Source organism: Terrapene carolina, unplaced genomic scaffold, assembly GCF_002925995.2.
Source record: "Terrapene carolina triunguis isolate 2854851 unplaced genomic scaffold, T_m_triunguis-2.0 Scaffold85, whole genome shotgun sequence".
Taxonomy (NCBI): domain Eukaryota; kingdom Metazoa; phylum Chordata; order Testudines; family Emydidae; genus Terrapene; species Terrapene triunguis.
The window spans coordinates 20,478,557-20,505,096 of record NW_020664436.1 but is presented as its reverse complement, the minus strand read 5'-3'; the positions used below and the strand labels follow the sequence as shown (position 1 = coordinate 20,505,096).

At 39.3% G+C, this 26,540-nt stretch overlaps 1 protein-coding gene across 1 annotated transcript in view; it reads right to left on the bottom strand.

The window, feature by feature from the left end:
- Positions 1–1,050: 1,050 nt before the first annotated feature.
- Positions 1,051–26,540, bottom strand: part of LYST (lysosomal trafficking regulator) — a 127,226-nt gene continuing 101,736 nt past the window's right edge. Inside the window, exons 39-49 of the mRNA XM_029911041.1 lie at positions 26,208–26,348; positions 24,128–24,345; positions 22,908–23,138; positions 20,880–21,069; positions 17,570–17,706; positions 15,693–15,791; positions 7,805–7,944; positions 7,524–7,621; positions 5,569–5,725; positions 5,252–5,323; positions 1,051–3,227 (exon numbers count right to left, since the gene is read on the bottom strand). Coding sequence (XP_029766901.1) covers positions 3,089–3,227; positions 5,252–5,323; positions 5,569–5,725; positions 7,524–7,621; positions 7,805–7,944; positions 15,693–15,791; positions 17,570–17,706; positions 20,880–21,069; positions 22,908–23,138; positions 24,128–24,345; positions 26,208–26,348 — 1,622 coding nt within the window. The 3' untranslated portion in view covers positions 1,051–3,088. The remainder of the gene's footprint in view (positions 3,228–5,251; positions 5,324–5,568; positions 5,726–7,523; positions 7,622–7,804; positions 7,945–15,692; positions 15,792–17,569; positions 17,707–20,879; positions 21,070–22,907; positions 23,139–24,127; positions 24,346–26,207; positions 26,349–26,540) is intronic.

Here is a 26,540-nt window from a genome sequence, read left to right as displayed (position 1 = left end):
ATTCAGTGGTGGTCCAGTGGGGGGATAGTAGTGAGCCAAATCCTGAGATCCTCACTCAGGCAAAATATTAGTCAACTTGAGTAGGATTTTTGGCTGAGTAAAAAATTGATTAAGGGCCTCAGGATCTGGGCCAGTGACATTATGTCCGTACTATGCAGTAGTTTGATTTTAAATGAAAGTCTTAATTTAAGGAAAGGACTCACATCCTATAAACAGATCTACATCTGCCAACCCTTGCTCTGTAATGGAGGAGTCTAATTACAATGGGATTCCACATGGGAGCAAGGCTCTGCATGTATGGATTTGTTTGCAGGACTTCAATTCAGTTGAAGCCTCTGCCCTTACCAGCAATAGTTGAACCACCTGTTGTTGCTACACAAGTCACAAAATGATTGGACATATTTAATATCTGTAGGTGCTTAAGTAATGGCATGAAAACAGCTCAGTTCATTTTATTTCCAGTTGAAAGTGCTATGGATTTTACTGTGAAAATAAAGAAAGGACATAACCTGGGAAAATGAGAGCTGGTACATACGAGAACCAAGAAGAACTGAATTAAAGTAGGTTGAAAAAAGTGGCTTATATAGAAAAGTATTTTCATTTTGCAGATTGTCTACACAGCAGTGTTCATACATGGTCATAGCTATACAGAAAAATCTCTCTCCCTTGGAGTTTACAGTCTAAATTAGACAAAACAGCAAGTGATCAGATTAGTAGCAATTGGAGGGAAGGTGGTTACAAAACAAATAATGGACCAAATTCTGCCCTCATTCACATCCAGGTAACTGTATTGCCTTTAGAGTGAGGTTCCCTACATGTAAGAGGGGGCAGAATTTAACCCTGTAACTGGTTCTGTTGTGAATGCAATTTGTTCATTTTACTTTTTAAAGAGAGTAGGTTAAGGAACAGCCGCAAATGGCACTGGAGAAGTGAACAATAGAATGCTAACTGAAAAATGAATTGATAGACCGAACCCAAAAAACTGCTATAGGTATTGCATAAACAGCCTTTTATCTGTATTTGTATCAAATTAATGATTTATTACCCAACACCACAGGTGGCAGTGTATACAAAGACAGTGCAACATGTGATTATTTACAGGAATTTTCAGCCTGACATGCACATATACTATCATGAGATGTTTTAATATTTCCAAAACATGTTATCAAGCTGAATAAATATTCCCTGCCCCAAAAGTTCATTTGTGTTTTACATAAAAATATAATATTGCACTTTTTACAAGAACAGCTATTTTGCATATCTGAGATTTATAACAAATGGAATGCTGCTTTTTAAAAAATAAGACTCCATGAGCAACATCCCATATTTAAATTGGGGAGCAAGTAAAAGCCTCCAAAACAAAAAAGTTTTAAATGAAGCATATCACTTCAACATGAACCAAAAAGCTTCTCCGTTTGTATTTGGAGTATGAAAAACATGATTAAAGCCAGCTTGTAAAATGTACCTGCAATATATGCATTTAAAAAAGTTAAATTCATACAGTATGCAGACATTTGCTTATTCTTCACTGGTCCAAAAGATCTATTTTTGGAATATGAACTGTGGGAAGATCCTTGTACTTAATCTATCAAGTTTTTTGAAAATCTAGACGTTAAAAGATGTACACTTGGAATTTTCACAACAAATGCACAGATTGTGTATATATTATGATTTGCAGGTATCTATACATATTTTGTCTTTATCACCAGGTGACAAATTATAGATCTTAAGTACAGTGTTTTGTAGGAGGATAAATACATGCAATGAGTAAAAATATAGCCATTAAAATCTATATGGTAGAAGTGGAATGTGTAAGTGACTTAAAGGAAAAAATAAGTTTTAACTATTTAATGGGTTTCTGTGGCATTCTTGGGTTGTAACTTTTTTCCCCTAGTGGAGGAATATGTAATTATGCTCAGCTGATATTGGCTTTCCGAATATTTAAGTTACTGAGCGTGTCAGTCCTGTGTGGAGGATGCCATAAAAATTCACCTTCAAATTCAATTGAGAGGTTATGAAGTATTAACCCCTGACCTGAATGCATGTTCCTTTTTCAAAGATTAGCACTTAGGAATAAGTATCATATTTGCACTTTGTGTGTGTAAACTTTTCTGAATGATCTGACATATATGATGAACACTGATTAGTCAAGCAGTTATGGTCTTATTCAAACATTTTACATGTATTTAACTCTCACATGGCACTAAATGGGAGCAGATGATATCTGCGCTGTTTTCTTTGTATTTTTGAACTCTGAAATGTATGCTAAATATATTCTGCCACTTAGATTCATAATAACTAACTAGTGTTATGCATTTGTGCAATTTACAATTAGATGAAAAACCTTGTTTAACTATTGCTTCATGATGCCATGAGGTGTCTGGTTGTTATTAAAACACAGACACATTGGTTTCTGTCTGTTACAGGAATATTGTCCTATTAGAGCTGAGAAGACAATTAGCAAAAAAACTATGGAATATCAGGGAATAACGGAAGTTCAATTTTTAGCATTATGACACACCATAAAATGGTTGGTGCACAAAGCACCTACTGAGTTATTTGCTTCTCCAAAAAGCAGTTTTGAATCCTCCATGTTTAAATTTTTGGGGTACTAATGCTAGAGCCAATTGGACTGTACTGACTGATCAGATACACACATTGACAATCTTCTTATAAATATTTAAGAAATTTTAATGCTATTGGTACTTTACAACACAAAGAATAAAAGGGAAAAAGTCACCACTAGTGATTCAAGATTTGGAATACTTGTGTTCAAGAAATTTAAAAAAATACTATTACATTTTACACTGCAGCATTTCAGCTTGTTGGTTAGAGCATTTGTGCGCCACATTCCTTGTATCAGAGTATATAAAACCAGAACTTCCTTGTAACCTTGATATGGTTTAAAATTTGGGGCATGCATATACACATTTTACAATAGCTTCAGATTGATGTATGCTTTCATCAACTCACTTGTTTTAAAGAAGTTCAATACATTTCAAAATCCAATTAAACAACAGAGGTTCTATGATCTACTCTGGATTTAAAGTGCTTCAGAGATACGGTGATTTAGCAGCATGAAGAGTCATCAGCCAGCTGCATAGCTGCTAAGGAATGAGTAGAACATGGGTAGTTTCAAGCGCTGCTGGTCCTTGCGACACCAAGCTATAACAGTTCCTTCACTATTTGCTGTGTACAAGTGATGACCATCACAGGAAAATGTAAGGCTGAAAACAACAAAAATCTAATTTTTAATATCATATTTAGCAAATTATACTATTTAACTGAAAATACTAGAGGAGATACTTTAAAAAAAGACAAGTACAACATAACTGCAACCAACACAAAAATCAGTAGCTTGCCTTCAGTGAGGCAAGTTCCTATGAATGCATAATTCTAGTGCTGTGCGCGCGCGCATATGTGGGCGTGGGCAATACCTGCCTGTTCAAACTGCAATTCAAGGTGTCAGTTACAAACTTTACTGACATAAATTTAACTTAATGCCCAGTCTATGTGTTTTTCTCTTTGTCACTTCAAGTACAATCTGCTGTGCTGTTCCTGCTGTCATTTCCTGGGTGGAACTATCTCTGTCTGGCAGAGGGTGTTCACAGTGCAGGGTCCATCCCCTGAAAGCTGCTCTCAGATGGATGGCCAGAACCAGAATCTGGCAAATTTCATGGGATACGTTTTTTGTTTTGTTTTAAGGCAGGCATTTCTTGATTTTACCACCATAGTAAGTAAATCCACCAGTTCTTTCTACCCCGATAGAATGCTGTCCTCGGGAGCCAAAAAAAAAATCTTACTGTGTTATAGGTGAAACCGCGTTATATCGAACTTGCTTTGATCTGCCGGAGTGCACAGCCCCGCCCTCCCCGGAGCGCTGCTTTTCCGCATTATATCCGAATTCATGTTATATCAGGTCGCGTTATATCGGGGTAGAGGCGTAATTGTTTTATTTCAAGAGACTTAAAAAACCATAAACTTGTACGAAAGTTCGTGTTTCTAATTACTGTGAGGTGCTGCTGAGGTGATGGTTGGTACACATTAAATTAAGAATGACTAAATTAACTTGATGCTGAGATCACAAGTTAAACCTGAAACCCCATTACAAATGTGAAGAGAATTATGTATCTATGCAAAGCTGTCAGATGGGAGTTCACCTCCAGCCATTCACACACACATTCAGAATCCCTAATTACACATTTGTACTGCAGAACCCAAGTGTTTAGTTTGCTGTACTTACTGCAATTTAAATAACTCAATGTGGGTAGCAATGCCTCTCGTGCTCTATTAGTATTCTAACACAACTAATGTCAAAATAATCATTTTCCTCTCTATTTAAAAAGTAATTCTCTGGATTAACCAAAAACAGTTTCTAAATAAATGGATACCGTATCCCAATTTAAAAAAAGAATTTCTGCTGCTTAGAAGAGCAAGTCAGTGTTTCAGAAACCACTATTACCAGGGTGTGGTAACAGTGGTAAGTGTTGGCTTTAACAGTGATCACTATAAAATGTTTTAAAATGTTGCTTCAGTAATAGGCACAAATATAAATTCTTGTAATAAAATTTGTTACTGTGTTACTATTGAATAATTATGAAATTTAGGGCATGATCCTGTAAGTCCTTCATGCAAGGAAATTCCCATTGAGAGCATGCTTTAGTGGGAGTTTGGGCCCCAATTCTGCAAACACTTTAGCATGAGCATAGCTCTTACATAAGTGATCAGTGAGCCTCTTCATGTGTGCAAAATTACACGGGTGCTTAACTGTTTGCAGGATCTGGGCTTTTTTGTGCCAGCCAGGGGGAAGGGTGAGGCGGAAACACACAGCAACAAAATAAAGCCACACAAGTTATTTACTACTGAAGCTCATACTATAACCATTTAAAAATCTGCTTAATTGAAAAGTAAAAAGATAACTTGTCAAATTAGGAGTTAATATGAAAATCCTGGGGGAAAATATGAACTTTGTTTTAAAAGACAAATGAGCAAGTATTGTTCAGTCCACAGGGGAATCCTTCAAGTTTCGGTCTGTGTTTATCTCATCATGCTTGCAGCTGAGAATAGTTATTACTGTCATGTTGCAATGTATTTGTGCTCATTTTACTTTCATGGGGAACTAGTAGGATTGTGTGCCTGTTTTTAGATAGTTTTGTTCATCCACTTCCCCCATTTGTCAGTGTCTTAAATAAGTCAAGATTTATTTTTAAAGGGAACTTGAATCCTTTTTATGCAGCAAAATTTTTTTTACCTTACAATAGGTTTATTTGATTTAGGAAATGTAATTTCCCGCACAGGTTTCAAGTCCCAAGTACTCCACAGCCTGAAAGAAAGAAAAAAGTAATTATTTTCTCCATATTCTACTTAACCTAAATATTTAGGGATAAACATAAGTTTAATTTTAGAAACTGCGAACAGTTGAACAGCTAGTTCAATTTTTTGTAAAAGCAGAACATTAGCATGATTTTAAAACTGCATACAGTCTCAAAACAAAAACAAACATTGATTTTATAAGTGTCTGTCAGCAAAATACTTCAAGAACTTAAGGAGGAGAGTGTATGCTCTTACCTTACAACCCCATTTTCTAACCCCCCTGCAATAACATTGATGGACACTCCTTCCGGCTGGTTAGAGAAAGCAACAGAGCATATGATTTCCCTGCAGTGAACATGTCCTACAAGATCACCATTTACCGTCCAAAGTCTCAGATCACTGCCCCCTCCAACTGTAATACAAAGTAAACCACGAACGTTACAAGATAATCTAGACTATTTGAATAGCCTATGTCATTTAGCTTTCAAGACCACATCAGCAACAGATCAGTTTAGTAAAGATTAAAACTGATTCAGATCAGAAAGCTGTACAAATACTGTACCATAGTTATTTTCTCTTTTTACCATATTTACCATATTTTGTATAGGCAAACCCCCACAAAATTAATAGGATTTATAATATAAGCCCTAGCACTTTAGCAGTAAGGAAGCTATAAAACATTCTACTCACCAATATAACTTTTTGAAAATGCTAGTTTTCATGTTAGCAGGTCCGAGTAAACACTGTAATCTCTCTCTCTCTCTCAAGGTTTACCTCGATCTGCTAATGTGTTCACACTACAACTGCCTTGTCTTTACTAGGATTTTACCTCTTGTTAATTGCCCTATGTTAGCTAACACAAGGTAAGAACACACCATTTTTTCCTAGTGAAGACAAGGCCTGAGAGTGGTAGAGATAAAGGAGACGAATATCTCAGGCTATGTCTTCACTGCACACCTTACAACAGTGCAGCTGTGACACTACAGACGCACCATTGTAAGGCATGCAGCGTAGCCGCTTTTTATCACGAGGAGAGAGCTCTCCCATAGACAAAATAAAAACACCCCCAACGAAGGGTGGTAGCTTCATCGACGAGAGAGCAGCTCCCGCCAACAAAGTGCTGTCCACAGCGGTGCTTTTTGTTGTTAAAACTTTTGTCATTTGGGGTGTTTTTTTCATACCCCTGAACGACAAAAGTATTAACAACTAAAGTGCAGTGTAGACAAAGCCTCAGATTCAGTCTCGGACCTGCCCCTGGAATGTTAAGACCATGTATTGTGTTTCTGTAATTGCCAGAGGTCCTAACCTTCAATCATCCTTTAATATAATAACCTACTTGTGCTACCTTGCAAGATTTTTATTTACAGCCCTGATTTTGAAGGGCTAGAATGGTATTTGATCCACCTCACTCTACATGGGAATACAGGAAGGAAGGAAGAATGAAAGCAGCTTCCTGAAGAGATATTAGAAGCCTCTCCTTCACAGTACGAGTTTGGCATTGAGAACCAAGACATTATGCATAGAGGACTGGACCCAAACATTAGAAATAAAGTGAATGTTGGGACAAAAAACTGCTTGTTAATATAACTCTTTGTTAATATAACTCTTTGTTAATATAACTCTTTCTTGCATCCGAAGAAGTGGGTTGTAGCCCACGAAAGCTTATGCTCTAATAAATTTGTTAGTCTCTAAGGTGCCACAAGTACTCCTGTTCTTTTTGCGGATACAGACTAACACGGCTGCTACTCTGAAACCTTTGTTAATATAGCATATGTGGTGCCTCAATATAGTGCATATATCAAGGGACATCTGAATACTCCAACAAGACACTAGTTTTAGCAAATGTAATTTTGCTTTGTATAAGTAAAACTCCTTAGGAGGATACAGTATCTTGGAAAACAAATCACTGCTATCATGAAAGTAATTAACTTAATAGAATTTGAATCTCTCAGGACTCAAACTTTAAAATCTTTAAAAAAAAAATCAAATTACACATGCAGTCCTGTCAATCACTTACACCTGCATATTTGTAACTACACAAAACATATACACATCATACTGTATATAGAAATAAGAAGTTATTGAGTTGATCAGTTGGCTGCTCAAATGATTCAAGTCACATGACAAACTATTGCACTGGGAAAGTTGGTTCATCTTTAAATCTAGTCTATGAATGTGGATAGGTTATTCATTCATGATACCATACATACCTGAATCACAAACTGTTGCAATATCACCTGTCATTTCACTAGCAGAGACTGCTGTCACAGGACTCTTGTGTCCAGCAAGACTTTGGACATAGCACAGCCTACAAAGAATAAAAGATCTCTAAATAACCTGCAGTTTAGCTTCAGGAAACTGAGTTTTGGTTTCACACAAGATTAAAATACTTGGAAAGTAATAATCTGAAATGATTATTTTACACGAAGATTTTAAAAACATGGTTAGAAAGTAAGCATTTTTAGGCTAACCTAGGAAATTATATTTGTACCTGTTCAAATCCCAGATGATACAGGTTCCATCCTTGCTTACACTTATCATTATACTATATGGTTTGCAGACAAATAAGCTGGTTATTTCTGCTGTGTGACCATACAGATGTACTTGAGATTCCATTTCTATCTCGGAATGCTGAAAAATAACAATATTAAAATGAGACCTGAATTATTAAACACATCCACTTATTATTTATTGTTTTGGAAGTGTGGCTTCCATTGTTTTCAATTGGATCAATACGTATAGATCTTAGGGAGTGAACTGGCACTCCATGATTAAATGCTTCATATCTTTAGTTCAGATGCTTTTTGTAGGACTTTTAAAGAAGCAAACACATTGCTGACATGAGTATTTGGAGTAAGACATTAACTGTGAAAGGCACTATATTCTCCCACTTCTCACACACACAAGCTTTGAAAAGAAGTTGTGTGGCTGGCTGTTTTCCAAACACACGTTATGTCAGTAGCTCAAATAGAGATGGCAGCTAGATCTCCATATTTCAGTTTGACTGGCTGGAGAGGAAATATTGGGGGGTGAGGGACAGTCAATGGCAATGACCAGCACTTTTAAAAAAAAGTTAGCAAAACCTCCAAGTTAATGGGAACATATTGAGCCAGTGCCAAGTCCTTAGATGGGGCTTAACTAGGTATTAAATAGGTGTGAAATTTGAAGCTTTGCTCTAATACAGAAACTGTCAAAAATTAAATGCCAAAGAGAAGATGAAACTGCTAAGCATAAGTGCTACTTCTTGTGTTTTATTTCATTGCAATTCCTCAGACTTTTTTTTTTTTTTTTAAAACACCCTCTAAATTACAAGAGTTGCTTAATCAGAATGATAATTGCCCAATTAAGAGAAGTCCACTGTACAAGGAGATTGGAATAATGTTTATACAAGAAAGGTAAACGTCTCTCTGCTACAATGAATTTTCCCATAGCTCTTCTTTACTACTTCAGAGCACAGTAATAAACAATCTAGGAATTTGGAAGAGGAAATAGGGCATACAATAGCTCTACTAAAAGATGAAAAGAGTCATCAGAGAACAGAAAAGGAGAAAGAACTGGTAATAGATTTTACTCACAAAATGCTAGTTATATATTCTCTAGCATGATCTGAGCAACAAATAGCACCATCCATCTCTGTGCTAGTTATATTGATTACTAGTCAGGACAAGATTGACCTTTAATAATCATAAAACATTTAGAGAGGTTTCATTTAAGCAATCACAAGAAAACGATAAACATATCCTCCTACTGTGTACTATAATACTTGCTGATAAGAATATCCAGTCTCTACATCCCTTCAGAGTAATGTATCTACTATTCATAGAAGTATGGTCTGCCATTATTTTAGAATTTTAAGAACAGAACTAGAACAAGGTTTTTAATGGGAAAAGTGTCAAGCCAAGATTAATTTTTCTGCTAAACTATTTTGTTGCCTCATCTTTCCACTTCCCCCATCTAATTTGTCTGTTTTGGCCACCTTTTGCTGACACCTACATCTCTGGGACAGGGATTCTGTTATTTGTCTCTACGGTCCCTAGCTCAATGGGGCCTGATCCTGGATTGGAGTTTCTAGGAACTATCATAATACAAAGTAAAAATGATAGTAATGGGAAAGGATGGAACTCTAGGACCAGATAATCTAATTTATTTGTGCTAATAAGTCATGCAACTATGACTTTCCATGCCATCCTCTATGCCTGAAACATGCTTGTAAGTACTGTGTGCCATGGAAGCTCTCGCCTCCTCCTTCAAATCTCTTAAGACTCATTTCTTCCATCTATCCTTCCAATGCTGATGTCCACTTCACTACACTAATATAAACACTCCACTCACAATAAAATATTTTTAAAGTGGCATAGATATAAAAATAAATTCATTTAAAGTTGGTCATATATTTAAAATGCCCTCTTTCTGTGTTAGACTGGATGGCTATGGTTAAGGCACTGGAGTAAGGGATTATACAATAATTACCACACAGTTTCATCTATTCTCTCAAAAGGATATACAATAGGTTAAAATGCTTCCCTCTCTGTTAGCAAGAAAGCCCCAGATAGATTAGGAACAACTAAAGGGTGGAGCAACCCACTTGCCCAACATCCAGAACCTCTTGGCTGAGGCCTTTTAAGGGTAGTGATTTGAGTGACTTCTCATAACAGTACTTCAGTGGGTTTTGGATGACAGACATTGACAATGCCTGGGAGAAGTAGCAGACAAGAGCAGTTTGTCTGGACTTTTTCCAACACAGATATGGGTCACTAGAACTCTGAAAGCAGGGCTCTCTAGACTCTTATGTCTATCCATTAGCAACATCATACCTGTCTCCTTGCTTTAATGATTTACACATGAAGATTTGCCCTGACTGACACTTCCTGTACTGCATTTATAATAGGCTGTTCCACTACATCAGCACTCAGCTGGGGGGCTGACTACAGAACAGATGCTAGTAAACATGCTGGCATTCCCTATAGTCCTGTCTCAAGCAACTAACTAAACAACAGATGCTACACAATTGGCAGCAAGGTCATGTTGCCTGAGGTATACAGAAGTGTCAGTGCTGAGGGATTCAGCAAACATGATCTCACAAGAGGACACCTGAGGAGCAAAGCAAAGAACTCCTATTCACAGTTCTAAAGTGCCTTACCGCTGTCAAATACAAATTGCTAGTTTCTTTATTAGCATTTTTAAAACACAAGTATTCTGTACAAAAAGTTTATTTCCTATTTTAGTTACCAAAAATGTAACTGATATTGCTTGGGGCTTTAAAAATTAATTGCTCACAGTGGGTGGGCTTTCCTAGTGTGTGTGGGGCTTGAGCCATGAATTTCTGCAAAGTTTTAACCTTGATGCAATGGAATCCTTCTCAATCTGCAGAGAGCACTTAGGCCTCTGTTGCTGCTCCTAGATTGCTCAAGCAAAAGCAACATAAAACAATACTGTGGCCAGTTTAAGTGCTGCTATTCAGAACCCTGTGGCCTAAGATGGACTGTCAAGAATTGTGTCAGTGATTTGCTACTTCTTGGGAAAAAGTTATGAACTACTGAAGAGGCTGATGCTGGAGTTATTCACAGAAAAGACAACTTAAAACAGAAGGCAAAATCCTGGCTCCATCACAGTTCTATTCTATTTTATACCCTAGTATCTGAGCATCTTCCATCAATGCATGAAGCGATATGACTAACATCTGTCACACGTTAGTCAGTCTCATCACTGGGGAAAAGGTGTGCAGGGGAGTGTTTTGGTAAGGATTCTTTTTTAAATTATTTAATACATGATGTTATGTGTCTACCTTCGAGAAGGCAAGGTCAGAGAAGCATGCCTTGCACTTAGAGCAGAATGTGCTAAGGTTTGCAAGAGTCCTTAGTTCCTGTGAGAGTTTGTGCCAGTCTCTTACTGGCCTCCAAGAAGTTTGTCTTCCGCACAAATGGGCTTTAACCTTATTATAGAAAGCTCCATTGTACCACAAGACTGAAGCTGTTGATCGTGGTCTTCATTCTAGAGCTTTAGGTGATATTTTTGATACTCTGGGCCCAGGCCACTGAGTGCCTTGAAACTAAGGATCAAGACCTTGAACCTGACTTGATGTTCTGCGGTAAGACAGTGTAGAGAACGGAGGACAGATTTAATCGGTTTGTGGTAGCTAGTGTATTGAGGTGTGCTGCTGGGTTCTGTACTAGTTGGAGTTTCCAAAGCACTGAAGGCTTCATGCCCACATATACCACAATTAGGTACCGCAGCCAAAAGATGACGAAGATGTGAATAACTGAATCCAGGTCACTGTTCATCAGGATGGGGGAGCATCTCCTAACCAACTGGAGATGACAGAAAGCATTACTTATGGATAGAGCTGGACAGAGTTTTTGGGAAATAGTTTATTTGCTGAAAAATGCAGTTACAGTCAACGCAAAAACTACTTACAAATTTTTGTCCTATTCACCAAACAGTTTAGAACAAACAGCTTAGTGGTCAGGGCACTCACATATGATATGGGACATCCAAGTCTCTGCTCCAGGGGCTATAATTATTTGTAAGAAGCTTCAATAGGAAAGATTCAGAAAGTCCCATACCTGAATTGACATAGTCCAGTGGTTAGGGCACTAACTTGAGGGGTGGGAACTCGTGTTCAAATCCTCTCCATGTCAGGGAGAAGAAGAATTGAACCAGGGGTTCCTCATGTCCCAGGTGAGTCCCCTAACTACTGGCCTAAAGAGGCAGCTTCCTCCTCCACCCATCCCATTCCTAGGTGTTATGTCAAAAGTGCCCCAAATTGAAACAAAACTATTTCATCCCAGCTGTTCGATTCTCTGATCAGACACCAAAAAATCTGTTTCCAGGTCAACCCAAAAAGTGTTTTGTTTTTGCAGTTTTTTGGAATTGCCAGCAAAATGAAAAATCTATTTATCTATGATAAGGCCATTGCGGAGAAACTAAATTAATTCTTTGCATCGGTCTTCTCTGTTGAGGATGTGAGGGAGATTCCAAAACCTGAGCCATTCTTTTTGGGTGACAGATCTGAGGAACTGTCCCAAATTGAGGTGTCATTAGAGGTGGTTTTGGAACAAATTGATAAACTAAATAGTAATAAGTCTCCAGGACCTGATAGTATTCACCCAAGAGTTCTGAAGGAACTCAAATGTGAAATTGCAGGACAACAACTGTCATCTGTAACCTATCATTTAAATCAGCTTCTGTACCAAATGACTGGAGGATAGCTAATGTGATGCCAATTTTTAAAAAGGGCTCCAGAGGTGACCCTGGCAACTACAGGCCAGTAAGCCTCACTTCAGTACCAGGCAAATTGGTTGAAACTATTGTAAAAGAACAAAAAATTGTCAGACACAGATGAACATAATTTGTTGGGAAATAGTCAACATGGTTTTTGTAAAGGGAAATCATGCCTCACCAATCTACTAGAATTCTTTGAGGGGGTCAACAAGCATGTGGACAAAGATCCAGTGGATATAGTGTATTTAGATTTTCAGAAAGCCTTTGACAAGGTCCCTCACCAAAGGCTCTTCTGCAAAATAAGCAGTCATGGGATAAGAGGGAAGGTTCTCTCATGGATTGGTAACTGGTTAAAAGATAGGAAACAAAGGGTAAGAATAAATGGTCAGTTTTCAGAATGGAGAGAGGTAAATAGTGGTGTCCCCCAGGGATCTGTATTGGGCCCAGTCCTATTTAACATGTTCATAAACGATCTGGAAAAAGGGGTAAACAGTGAGGTGGCAAAATTTGCAGATGATACAAAACTACTCAAGATAGTTAAGTCCCAGGCAGACTGCGAAGAGCTACAAAAGGATCTCACAAAACTGGGTGACTGGGCAACAAAATGGCAGATGAAATTTAATGTTGATAAATGCAAAGTAATGCACATTGGAAAACATAATCCTAACTATACATATATAATGATGGGGTCTAAATTAGCTGTTACCACTCAAGAAAGAGATATTGGAGTTATTGTGGATAGTTCTCTGAAATCATCCACTCAATGTGCAGTGGCAGTCAAAAAAGCGAACAGAATGTTGGGAATCATCAAGAAAGGGATTGATAGTAAGACAGAAAATATCATATTACCTCTATATAAATCCATGGTACGCCCACACCTTGAATACTGCATGCAGATGTGGTCGCCCAATCTCAAAAAAGATATATTGGAATTGGAAAAGGTTCAGAAAAAGGCAACAAAAATTATTAGGGGTATAGAACAGGTTCCGTATGAGGAGAGATTAATAAAACTGGGACTTTTCAGCTTGGAAAAGGGGCGACTAAGAGGAGATATGATAGAAGTCTATAAAATCATGAGTGGTGTAGAGAAAGTAAGGAAGTGTTATTTACTCCTTCTCATAATACAAGAACAAGGGGCCACCAAATGAAATTAATAGGTAGCAGGTTTAAAAGAAACACAAGAAAGCATTTTTTCCACGCAACGCACTGTCAACCTCTGGAACTCCTTGCCAGAGGGTGTTGTAAAGGCCAATACTATAACGGGGTTCAAAAGGGAGCTAGATAGATTCATGGAAGATAGGTCCATCAATGGCTATTAGCCAGGACAGGCAGGAATGGTGTCCCTAGCCTCTGTTTACCAGAATCTGGGATTGGGTGACAGGGCATGGATCACTTGATAACCTGTCTGTTCATTCCTTTGGGGCACCTGCCATTGGCCACTGTCAGAGGACAGGATACTGGGCTTGATGGACCTTTGGTCTGACCCCATATGGCCGTTCTTATGTTCTTATATTATTTGCCCAGCTCTACTGACAGATGGTGTGTATGCAACAGTTTAGTGTCAGCAAGGAATTCAAGTGTTCTCCTAAACTACAGATTGAATTGATCAGTTGTGGGTGTGCACCTTCAACTGAAGGAGCTTGCACTGTGGTTGCAAACTTTTCAAAGTACTTTCCTCTGCTCACCGGCATCATTTCTGTATTGCGTGGGTTCCACTTCAGCCAGCTTGTTCTTCACCCTTGAGCTGATCCCATCCAAGCACTGCACCATCTTGGTGGCTGTGATACGGTTATATGTGGTGAAGAATAGTCTGAACTTTGTGTCATCTGCATATTGCTGATATTTGAGTTCATGTTATCTGACTAATTTGCCTGGTGGATGAATGTAGATGTTCAACAGGCACTGGGACACAATTGATTCCTGTTGGACTTCACAAGGGAGGGGACTGGTGGCAGAGGTGCTATTTTCCCATCCTTACTCATTGGGTTGTCTCTCAAGGAAGGACTCAAGTCACTTCAGTGCATCATCGTGGACCCCGTCACATCACAGGCAAGACAAGTTTAGGTAGTGCATGGCTGACAGTGTCAAATGCTACAGAAACGTCCAGTGGAATGAGAATGGATGTCTTCCCTTTAGCCATCAATGCCATTAAAGCTGTTTCAGTTCCATGACCTGGCCTGTATCCAGATTATGCCATGTCTAGAGTATTAACTTCAGTACAGACGCCCCTGGGTTACGCAAGACCCGACTTACGCAAATTTGCACTTACAGAAAAAGTTCCATCAGCCAGAAATAGGATTTTCGAGTTGCGGAAATTTTTGCGTAATGTATGGGTACACGTTTCTGACTTACGCAAAATTCGAGTTACGCAAGGCTTTCCGGAACGGAACAATTGCGTAAGTCGGGGGGCATCTGTAAGGTGAGCTTGTAGTTGGAATTTGGCTAGCTTCTCTAAGCTTGCTCAGGAACAGGAAGTTGGACAAGACTCCCATTGACTTCAAGGGGGCAAGGATTTACTCCGAGAATCCCCTTCTTCCTTCCACAGCAGTTAGAGAGGGTAAGGTGGAGATTCAAATTTATCAGCCACCTACTAGTCAGGGGTGGATAGAAGAGCAATGTCCAGACATGGCATTTTGGTACTTGGAGAAGATACTGGAGTTTCTGTCAGAGGGGCTGGCCTTCCCCTTTGTCAGGGTGCCCTGAGTAGTGGTATCCCCTCACTCTGATCTCTCATGTCTGCATCTGGACAGTAGATTTATTCCTTTGGACAGTAAATGTCTGGAGTCCTGATGCTGATGTACTAGTAACTAAGTACAGTCCTCAAACACAACAAAAATCAGCATTTGCTTTGAAAGTAAAATAGGGTGGGAAAGTCATTTATTTTTCTTTAAAGGTGGGATGGTGGGAAAGAGAAAAGTTGGGCACCATTCAAATGGTTATTAAAATGCAGAATTCAAAATTTAAATTATTTGTCAAAATGTATATGATAGGGTACTTTGAAAGCCTCTTTTAGTTTAAAAAACCCTAAATAATACAAGGCAGTTTTAATAATACAAGTCTAGTTTTAAGGAGTGAAGTAAACAACAGCAAGGATAAGAAAAGAAAAATAATGTAATATAGCTAAATTCCCAATTATAAATCCTGTCTGATATACTTACCATATTGCTAGAGAATCTGTTCATATACGCTGTAATGACACCAGATTTGCTACCTGTAAAAAGCTGGCAACTGTCTGGTACCCAAGCACAACTTGTTACCTTGGAGAAAAAAAGAGCCAGAGAAAATTAAGTACTATTTTAAATACATTCTATTTCATTATACCTAGCTATTTTATCAAATCTATTTTTGTTGGTTTTCCTAAGAAAAACATGCAATAAATAAAATACCTGACTCAGAATGGAAGCCCAAGAGCAGTTTAATAAATCTGCAGCAGGTCATACATTTTGCATAGTTAGAGTTAAAATTATGTGTGAAATTATGTGGTGCATCTCTAAAATACATAGCACAGAACTCTCAGCTCAAAGGGATGGAGGTACATGTTAAGGTAACTTTCTGCCCTCCTGATCCTGGGCTGCTCTGCTGGCTGGAGAGGCCTTGGCGTAATTGGGACAGTCCTAAGGGTCTGTGTAAGTTATGGCAGCCTCCCAGGGCTGTGTGCTTTGTCCCCATCCTTGATGCACCCCTCTCACACATGCCCTATATCAGGGTTTGCAAGGTGGTCTTTGGAAAATATTCTTACTGCGGTCTTTCATGGTACCTTTGCTGGAAGAATCATATCACAGTCAGATGCAGGGCTTTCAGAGCACCTTTATGCAGTTCTGACTTTTATGTGGTATAAAGAGGCCAGTGTGGGGTGAGGGTCTCACTCTGACTTTTTCCATTTTGTCTTTAATCAACATTTTTGACTGTACAAACCGTAGAACCAACAAGGAGGCACTTATTCCGCACCCCACACATACCAATATTTTAAGGCATCTATGATCTTCCCTACTCTTGTTCTCAGCCTAGAAACAGATTGTTTGGAAAGTTCTATAAACTCATGATGACATATCCAATAAAGGTTTTTCTGCCAGGATAGAAGAGCAGAATCAGAAGCAAATTTTGGGAGCCGAGAGATTGAAGAGGAAAATTTAGTGGAGAAGTAAGAAAGAGGGCTATTTGGTGGATGGAAATGGAGGAAGAACCACCAAAAAGGTATATAACGTTTTTTGGGGGGGGAGGTGGAGGCATTTTGGAGAGCTTGGAGGGGGCTCATCCAAAAATGGGTATGCCCCAGAAAACGAATGTGGCATTTAGCGTAATTCCTAGATAGCACAAGCGAAATACTAATCAGCAAAGCAAATGAGTGCAGCTGAGATTAAACCTGGGACGTAAGTTTGTCTCCCCCACTCCATTACATGTTTTTTGAAGAACTGATTGAAATCCTTATGATCACATAATAAAGAATGTCATCAAGGACAAGGTGATGGTGACATTGATAACGGGCTACAGAGCCTTACATCTCTGTCACTGGTTCAAGCATGAACAAGATAGCGAGCGACTAAAGACACTTATCTGATGGCATATATTAAGGGACGTACGGGATCCACCTTAGTTCCCACTGGATATGTGCCCACATCACATTGAGCACCCTGCTGGCATTTTCAGAGACTCTAAGGATTACATGGGCATGGATGCTAAACCTTGCATTGTTAGAAACTGTTCCCCAAAAGTAAAGGTGCAGTGCACTGGGTTTAAAGTAGGGTGACCAGATGTCCTGATTTTATAGGGACAGTCCCGATTTTTGGGTCTTTTTCTTATATAGGCTCCTATTACCCCCCACCCCATGTCCTGATTTTTCACATTTGCTATCTGGTCACCGTAGGTTAAAGTGATCAGGAATGGTGGTGGAAGGCTATGAAATTTGCACTATCACTACCTAGGCTGTACATGTTCTCTATTAAAAATAGATTTCAGTTTTCAGTGATGTCATATAGAGCACCTTTTACAAATACATTAACTTTACAATCAGAAACACTTTAAAAAAGAGTTTTACCTGGTGCAACTGTGAACTCTGTATAAAATTTATTGGAGGTTCACTTTGCTTGCTTTTTAGTCTTAAAATGTTATCAGCATATCCCCAACTCAGAATGGCTGACCACTGGATATCTGTACTGTGCATGCTTCTCACACCTGCAGGAAAGGCATTATATGTTGTGTGTCAAGTATGCTGTCACAGTTTCAGGGTTACTGCACCTTTGCCGCCCCCCTCTCCAGTCTTCATTGAGGGCACCCACTTAAGTTTTTAGGCTTCCAGCCACCACCTCTCTTGGTGCAGAGATTCAGATCTCTCCCCTTCAGACTGGGGGTTTAGGCTTGCAGTCCCTCTGCACCTCACTGCAATTTCCCAGCAGGTCTGACTGGGATCCAGCACCTGTGGTTAACTCTTTCTCCAGGGGCTAAAGCAGTGTACACCAGTTACCAAACAGCTTTCACAAAGCAAACTGCATTTATATGCTTAGGGCAAAAGCATTACAGAAAAAAAATATAAAAAACAATAAAAATGCTAGACACATACTAGAAGCATACCAGAGGTCACCCCCCAACTCCTGCAGAGGGCTCTGGTAGGTGCCAGTCTTTCAAACCACATAAATGGGTTTGCTCCCTTGGTCCCAAGTTCATGTCAGCTTTTAGGTGGATTAGGAACCAGACCCCCAACTGGACAGTCAGCTGTTTCTTTAAACAGCTCAGGCCACTAGTGTCCATCTCTGAGAACAGGTAATCACCAGTCAATGGCCCTCTCCTCAGGGTGTAGCTTCAAATCTCTGGGTTTTTGCATAATGGGGGTTGTGGAATTTACATTAACCACTTGCCAGGGATTCCCCAGGAAACCCACTTAAACACTTATTGTCCCAAAATTCATGCCTGTCTGGCACATTTCAATATAGTCATCTGAACTCCTTATACTTCCCAGGTCTCACATCTGTCACGTGTGATTACATAACCGATCATTTTGGCAGCTATTTATAAAAATCCACAGTTAATATACAACATGCATCTTGCTTTATTAGGCTAGGATACAATGGCCGAAGTTTTTTAAAATGGGTGTCTCCAATTAGGCTCCAACATCCATCTTTAGGCTTCTAAATAAAGTGGCCTGATTTTCAAAAGTGCTGAGCACTAGAGCTCATTGACATTTTTCAAAGTCTGCCATTTTGACAAAAGTTTTCATTGATATTTTGAACTTGGAAGGGAAAAAAAAAGACAATTTTTGTGAATATTTCTGTGAAAATTAGGTCCTATTTTTTGACCACCACTACTCTCTTCCCTGGGCATCGCTGAGAACTCAACACTTCTGAAAGAGAGGCAACTTATTTTAGGTGCCTGTGGACGTCAGAGCCTAATTTGGCTCTTATTTTTGAAAATCCTGGCCAGTAAAATGCTTTAATGCAAGAGAGGCAATTATTAAAACCCATTTGTACATATATCAATAGGCTTTAATTCCATTGAGTTAACCTGACAACAAAGCCTTCTGCCTTACAGTTCTACTTCTGTTTCCCTTACTCATCTCCATTCCATCCTCCAACAATTATTCCTTCACTTCTCCCTCCTGCTGCTCTTCTATTCATTTACTTGTTCACCAACACTCTGGTTCTCTGGATATGTTGGCAAAGAAAGTTACCTGCCTTTCCCTAACTGTTGTTCTTCGAGAGGTGTTGCACATGTCCATTCCACTCATAGGTACTGACTCCATGGGTGTTCCAGGGCTGGAGCACCCATGGAAAAAAATCAGTGGGTGCTCGGCAGCCAAGCTCCCCCTCCCTCCCGCCGGCAGCCCTGCTGATCAACTACTCCTCCTCCCTCCCAGGACCTCCTGCCCACTGCAATCAGCTGTTTCACAGCGTGCAGGAGGCGCTGGGAGGGAGGGAGGGAGGAGCGGGGCATGCTCGAAGGAGGGGGTGGAACTGGTCAGGAAGGGGCAGGAAGAGGTGGAGCGGGGTCTTGGGGAAGAGGGTGGGTGGGGGCACCTGTGATTCCACGCTATGTGAGTGCGTGCCCAGCGCACTTTTGTTGGAGATTTTTTCCCGAAGGAGTACCAACTGGGGCAGCTTGAATGCCCTCTGCTGCCATACACCTCTGCATGCAAGTATAAAGGGCGGAACCACTACCAACCCACCTCAGTTTTTTCTTACTGGAAAGGCTCTGATAGAGAGGGGAAGGAGGGTGGGTAGTAGAATGAACATGTGCAACACATCTAGAAGATCAACAATTATGGAAAGGTAGGTAACAGTTTCTTCAAGTGACTGCACATATCCATTCCACTGTAGAGGACTCACAAGCAGATCGATCTGGAGGTGATCCCAAAGTCTATTTGAACAGTGATTGTAGAACAGCAAGCCCAAATCTGGCATCATTTCTGGAATGAATGGCTATAGTATAATAAGAAGCAAATGTGCGTGGACAACCAAGTTGTCATTTGCAAATGTCAGGAATAGGAACTTGTGCCCAGAAAGTCATAGAAGTTTAAGAGGAAACCAGGTGTCCACCACCACAATGAACAATTGTGATCATGACACCTAAAAAATTTAGTCCAGCCCAGGTAAAAACACTACAGCTCTTCTGATGTCTAAAAATGGTGGAGCTTCTCTTCATCTCTGTGAATATGAGGTTTTGGGAAGAACGGTGGCGAACAGATTGCCTGATTAATGTGAAAGTTGGAAACTATCTTTTTCAGGAATTTTGGGCAAGGGTGAAGGTAAACCTTGTCCTTATAGAAGGCTGTATAGGGAGGCTCTAATACCAGAGTTCTCAACTTTTTAACGAGGAATGAGGGAAGAACTTACAGTAGCAAAGCTATAATTGCTCCAACCACCGTCACTGGTGGTAAGAAGGAACTGAGGAAATTTGGGGGCAGCTCTGCCCTTTATACCTGCACACAGTGGCATATAGCAGCAGAGGGTGTTCATGTCCCCTGACAGGTACCGCTGCGGGGGAGAGGAGGAATCTCCAACAACCATGCGCTGGCCGCGCACTCAGCTACAGTGGAATGGACATATACAATCACTTGAAGAAGAATTGTGGGTTTCTAGAGTTCTGATATTTTAAAAACACCAAGCTGAGTTATTTTAATGAAAATACCAAACTAATTGATAAGAATTCTTGAAATCCAGCACCTTTATTAAAAAAATACTTAAATTCTATTTACAATCCTTAGCAGAATAAGACTGCAAACTTGAGCACTCTGCTAGAGTATTAGAGTGGCACTATAAAAATATAGCATGATTATGACTGGGCAACTAGTTAAGTTTTTCCAGTATTTCATATGTAGAGAGTAAACATGAAACTGATTTCTGGGGCTTCCTTACCTTGCTCTTTGCTGTATATCATCAAAAGGCAGAACTTTTGGGACAAACCACAGATGGCCCTAGTTGGCAGAGCCTGCAGAGAGCCAAACCTTTCTCCATGTGGCTGGCTGAAGCAAACAACTGGATCTGGAGCACTTGGGGAACCTACATATTCCCCCCACTTTAAACCTTTTATCCAAGGCAAAGGACTCTAGAACAAAGACAAATAAAATGCCAATTAAAATAGTCAGTGTAACAGAGCAATGCTATTTTATATGAGGAAAAAGTGCATTATAAATAAGACTCCTATAAATTATCCTAGTCTTGTGGTACTTTATATGACAGGGTCTATACTTTACTCTGTTATAAAGAAAAATAAAATTATGGAAAAAGGCAATTTAATGTCATATGCCAAGATATTAATTTCAAGTGACTTCTGTTTATTCAGAGACACAAGGTGGGTGAGATAATATCTTTTATTGTGCCAACTTATTTATTCAGTCAGTTATTTATAGGCTTGACTAGAAAACTGGTAACTTGCAGAGTTCAAGAAACAAAGTACGGTGAAACATCAGTTTTCCATTTCTATAAACATGGGCCAAATTCCTGATTAGGTTTTAGAGAAAATAAGTGTCTGAAGTGAAGGGGGCATTTTCCCACAAAGAATGCTAAACTAGACAAAATGTTGATACAGATTGTACACCACCCCATATTTCAACACTGGACCAAGAATTCACCATTCGAGGCGTGTAACTAGCCAGCCAGCAAACAAACATTTAAGTGCAGTGCAAGTACTGGCATTCTCTTTGCTTCAAGAAAGACTAGTGAAAATTTATTCTACTTTTTAATAAATCAAATACCAAAAATTAAAATATATTACAATGTAATTTTGCATTACTTCACTAATATTATATATTTTCCCCATGGTACAGCATTAACAGTGAGGTGCAACTTAGGGATTAGAATGCTCTGAAGCATTCTATATTGAAAAAGACCAGACAGCTGACATGGTAGACTATACTGATCAAATATAAGAATTATATTCGGTGCCTCCTGCACAATAAGCATATCTCAACGGTCCTGAATTTATTGGGCTCTCTCACATTTCAGTGCTTTTATAGCTTCAAAAGAGTCATTCTGAGCCCTGATATTTTTAAGTTTAAAATGATATTTTATGGGTACTTAAAGTCACTTGTATACTAAAATATCCAGATTGGAATTTTTTTTAAATGGTTACTGGCAGAAACCAGAAAGTAATTCATTTGATAACCTTGTTCAATACAGAAACAAAACTAATTTGCAACTTTCACATGCGTATTTACACATGGAAATTAGAATGGTTGTTTTTCCATTAGTTCTTCCTAAATTTCAAGGGTGAGAAGAATGGTAATGAGGTTGTACTGAAAAATACTGACTCAAAAAAGACAATAAAATTATCCTACAATAACAGAAGAACTGCTTAAAAACTTCTTCTTTACTTCAGCTTGCTTACTGACAAATATCAGATGAAAAAGCTTATTTTAATTCTGCCCTAAATTCTGCAAAAGGTCTGAAGCAAAATGTCTTGAAGCTCATCGTCTACGGTAACAGATATTTACTAACCACATTTCCTACAGAAAGACACATGGGCATATACTGAAACAGATTTGCCTCAGGCATGACAGCCTATTTGGTGCTCTGTGGAGCAGAAAAATCTCCTACTTCCATTGTGGAGAGAGAGAGAGAGGTGGAGAGAGAGAGAGAAAACTATTCCAGTCCAGCACCTTCCGCCCCCCACTATACACTCTGGGAGTAGAATCAGCAAGGACAGAAATTCACTGCCAGACAGTTCCTCCAGAAGCTTGGGCACCTCAAGTCACTTAGCCAGTTCTGCTCTGATCCACATAATCATGAAACGTCTTAAACGTGCAGAAGATATACTGCTAACGCTTTTCATTAATACAGTGTAAGTGCAGCCGTTTTGCTTAATTATTCAGATGTGTACATCAGGGTACAGTAATTACAGCCTGTGAATGCTAATTGAGCAATCTTGTGAATCAAATTACATACTGGATATACTATTTCTTTAGCGTGCTCCCTGGTTTCTCTGAAAGCAAACTGCACTAATAACCCCATGGCAGCGGGAAGTTCTCCTTCTATTATGAGCCTGGATCCGGGTCTGCTGACATGCGCTGTGTGGAACAATTGACGAGGGGTTTGTCCATATGTTTTTATCATTGTTTCCAGGGCTCTTCTTTGAACTGGATCCTCAACAGCAGAAACATCCATCCCAAAGTAGGTCTAAAATGTAAAACAGCAAACACAAAAGCTAAGTAAAGTTATCTTTGAAAAAAGTTTCCCAACTAAAACTGCACAAGCTTAGAACCAGAGTCTTCAGCCCTTTTGTAATTGACTTCTGGATGCAACAGAGTTGCAGAACTACACCCTAAAGTGTTAAGGAAAACCAGCATGAATCAAGGGGACTATATGATCGACATTTAAATACTCTATTTTACCATGAGCAATTAAATTACAGTGGTGAAACCCATAAGTGAGAGAGCCTGGCTGGACAAAGTCAGGCTGCTGCACTGCTAAAATGTAAGCCTTTCAAGGAATGCATTTTGAGACCTGAAAATGTACAATTTGGGAATTCTTTTGAAATTGACAAGTCCTTAGTCATCTTGTTCTCCTGTCACCACTGTCCTGAGTAAATCCAGAGGCTTTTGCAGTGTAATGCAGAGGCTTAACCAGTTCTGTGATCCAACGTTAAAGCCACTGCAGGGGTTTAGCTTAAATGGGACATTAATTATGTTGCAGGTGAGTACAGTAAGGAACACAAATGATTGTGGAGGAGGAACAGTATAAATGTTGTGCTCTCTAATCAGACACTTCACTTATCTCTGCTGCAGCCTTCGTTACAATCTGCCAAAGTGAAAGGCTTCTTTTTGATGGAAGAGGAAACAAAAATACTGCATTTCTAGATATTATTGCAAACAATGACTAATTGTCCAATAGGCTTTTAAGTAGACATACATTGTGTGACAATTCCCTGCCTAGCTTTAGCCCAGGAAAAATGATTTAAAATAGACATAATTGACCTTCATGTCACAAACCCTGAGATTTTACCAATTCTTCATTTAAATATTCAGTCTTTTTCCCTGTTCTTTGATAGTTAGCTATTTCAAGGGAATTTGCCTAAAGCTGGATGTTTTCCAAGCAATCGGTCAAATCATCTCAGAGATCAAATAATTTTATACTCTGAACAGATTACTTGACAAAAAGATACTTACGGCAGGATGGAAGACATTGATAGCTTGAACCGAAGCCTTGCCCTTTTGCTTATACCCAAACACTAAATCAATCCAGTTACAGATGGTCTGGGAGACATGATCAGACTCTAAAGCCTGACGATGAATCAGGATGAAGAGACGGGGATCATTACGAGCCCATGGGGGGAGATTGACATGGTTTACTCTTTCACCATTTTGACGCAGTCCAAAATCAAAACCTAGAAATGTAAAGAGGAGGGTTTATACGGTTTTATTATTTACCATTTATATTACTGTAGAACCTAGGAGCCCCAGTCATGGACGAGGACTCTATGGTGCTAGGTGCTGTACAAACACAAAACAAAAAGACAGTCCCGGCTCTACAGACAGATGAGGCAGTACAAGAAAACAGTGAGACAGTATTTATCAGCAGATAGGCAGTGGTCTCAGCACACCAGCAGCCTAACAGTTTTTTTTTTTTTTTTTAAATATGCATCACTGAGAAGGAAAGTTTATGCGGAGCTCCACCCAAGCATGAGGGGCAACATGGCAGAAAGCACAATTTTAGGATTTCAATTACAACAGCAGCAACAAAAGGGAGGTCTTTGCAAGAGTTCTAGGTGTCCTGACACGTACTCATTCCTACAATAGCATAATGAACCCAGCAGTGTTAAAAAAACGTTCAGATATGAACAAGGTAATTTGAATCAACCAGTAACTAAGCTACAAAAAAAATAAAAAAGCTTCTTTCTGCCTCCCACAGTGCCACTATCTCCAGGAATCTTCTCCAAAAACCTCATAAAAGAAGTGTTTTCTGTAGGATACCCAGAAAGTCCCCAAAATTTTGGTTGATCTATATTTAAAAAGAAATCTGCACCCATTTCACTCTGAGCATTTTCAAAAGCCTTGTGAATCTATAGGCCTTTTCTGAATCTCTGCAGGGAAGCGTGCTTAAACACAGTTCTTGCTGGAAAGGTGATAACATGCTTCTGATCCCTAGTGTAGAAATGATCTAACTATATTACAGAACTGTATACAGTAAGTGGGCTGGCAATATCCTTGTGGAAAGCCATGTGATAAATTGAATAATCATGTACCTTAGTCTCACATGCACTCTGTACACTATATCCACTGGGACTACTAGCATTCCAATTCTCTTAGCAGCTTCAAACAGATGGTACTTTTTTTTTTTGTGGGGTGGGGGGAGGAGCACAAACCTTTCAAATGTCTGATATCCCCACTGTGCAACAGCCCTGAGGTCCAGAATGGGTAATACTCAACACTAACACTGCTTCTTGCTATAGTCACTGAAGGTCTGATCTCTCTACTTGAAGTCTTCTACTGATTCAGTAAAACACTTCCTTCACCAGCCTCCATCACTGATCCTTTCCATTCCATTCTCGATGGTCAGTCGCTCTTTCACATTCACCCCCGTCACTACCACCTGACTCCACCAGTTAAACTTAAATTATAACAAGGAAACATGAATAATAGAAAAGGCTCAATCTTACAAAGTGCTGAACACTACTGTGAGATGTTGAGTGCCCTCAACTCCCAAAGGTTTTATTGGGTATTGTTGGCACCCAGCACCATATTGGATCTAGCCACAAGTCCCTTGAGGACAGCATGAAGACAGTAAACTCTCTCAAAACAACTGACAGATTGTCAGAGCCTCCTGGGGAAACCCTAAAATGTAACTAGCTGAAAAAAGTAAACAGATTTATCAGAAGCACATTACCCTCAATGGAAAGGAGCAGATGCTCTTTCAGTTATAACAAACAGATTTTAATTTTCTACATTTACCAAACATCCTTGGCTGGATTAACTTTTATGGTTTTCTTGAAATCAAATAAGACTATGGCAGTACACCTCATGAGCATGAAGTCTGGGCTTGCAGAACTAACAAAAGTGGCAACAGTAGAGTCAAGCTTAAGCCTCTGTGGCTAAAGATTCAAGATCTGGACCTGCCAGGTTTCCCCTTCACAATCAATTAAAAAACATGGGGGAAAAAAACCTGATCATAACATGGAATTATCAGTTTCAACCCAGAGGCCCAATCCTTGTGCCTTTTTAGAGATCATTTTGGCACTGTCTCATATACCTTCTCTGTTAACTAAAAACTCTGGAAGATAGAAAAATTCTGGGATAAGCTCCTTCACGTCAGTCATAGATTCATAGGAGGAGAGGCGCCAAGTTGTGTGGGTAGAATGAAAGGTTCTGTCTGGGATGTCAAAACTTTGATCTGCAAAGAAAAACCAAAACTGAGTTTATTACCTTGACAATACCGATTGTACATTGGTTACCTCAAAAAGTTCAAGTTCACCAACTTTGCTCGGCTGAGGCCTGAACATTTAGATCCCAATTGCTACATGTGAGACCTAGAGTTAAAAGCCATAGAGAGCAGATTTTTTTCTAACTGATCACAGAAGATGTA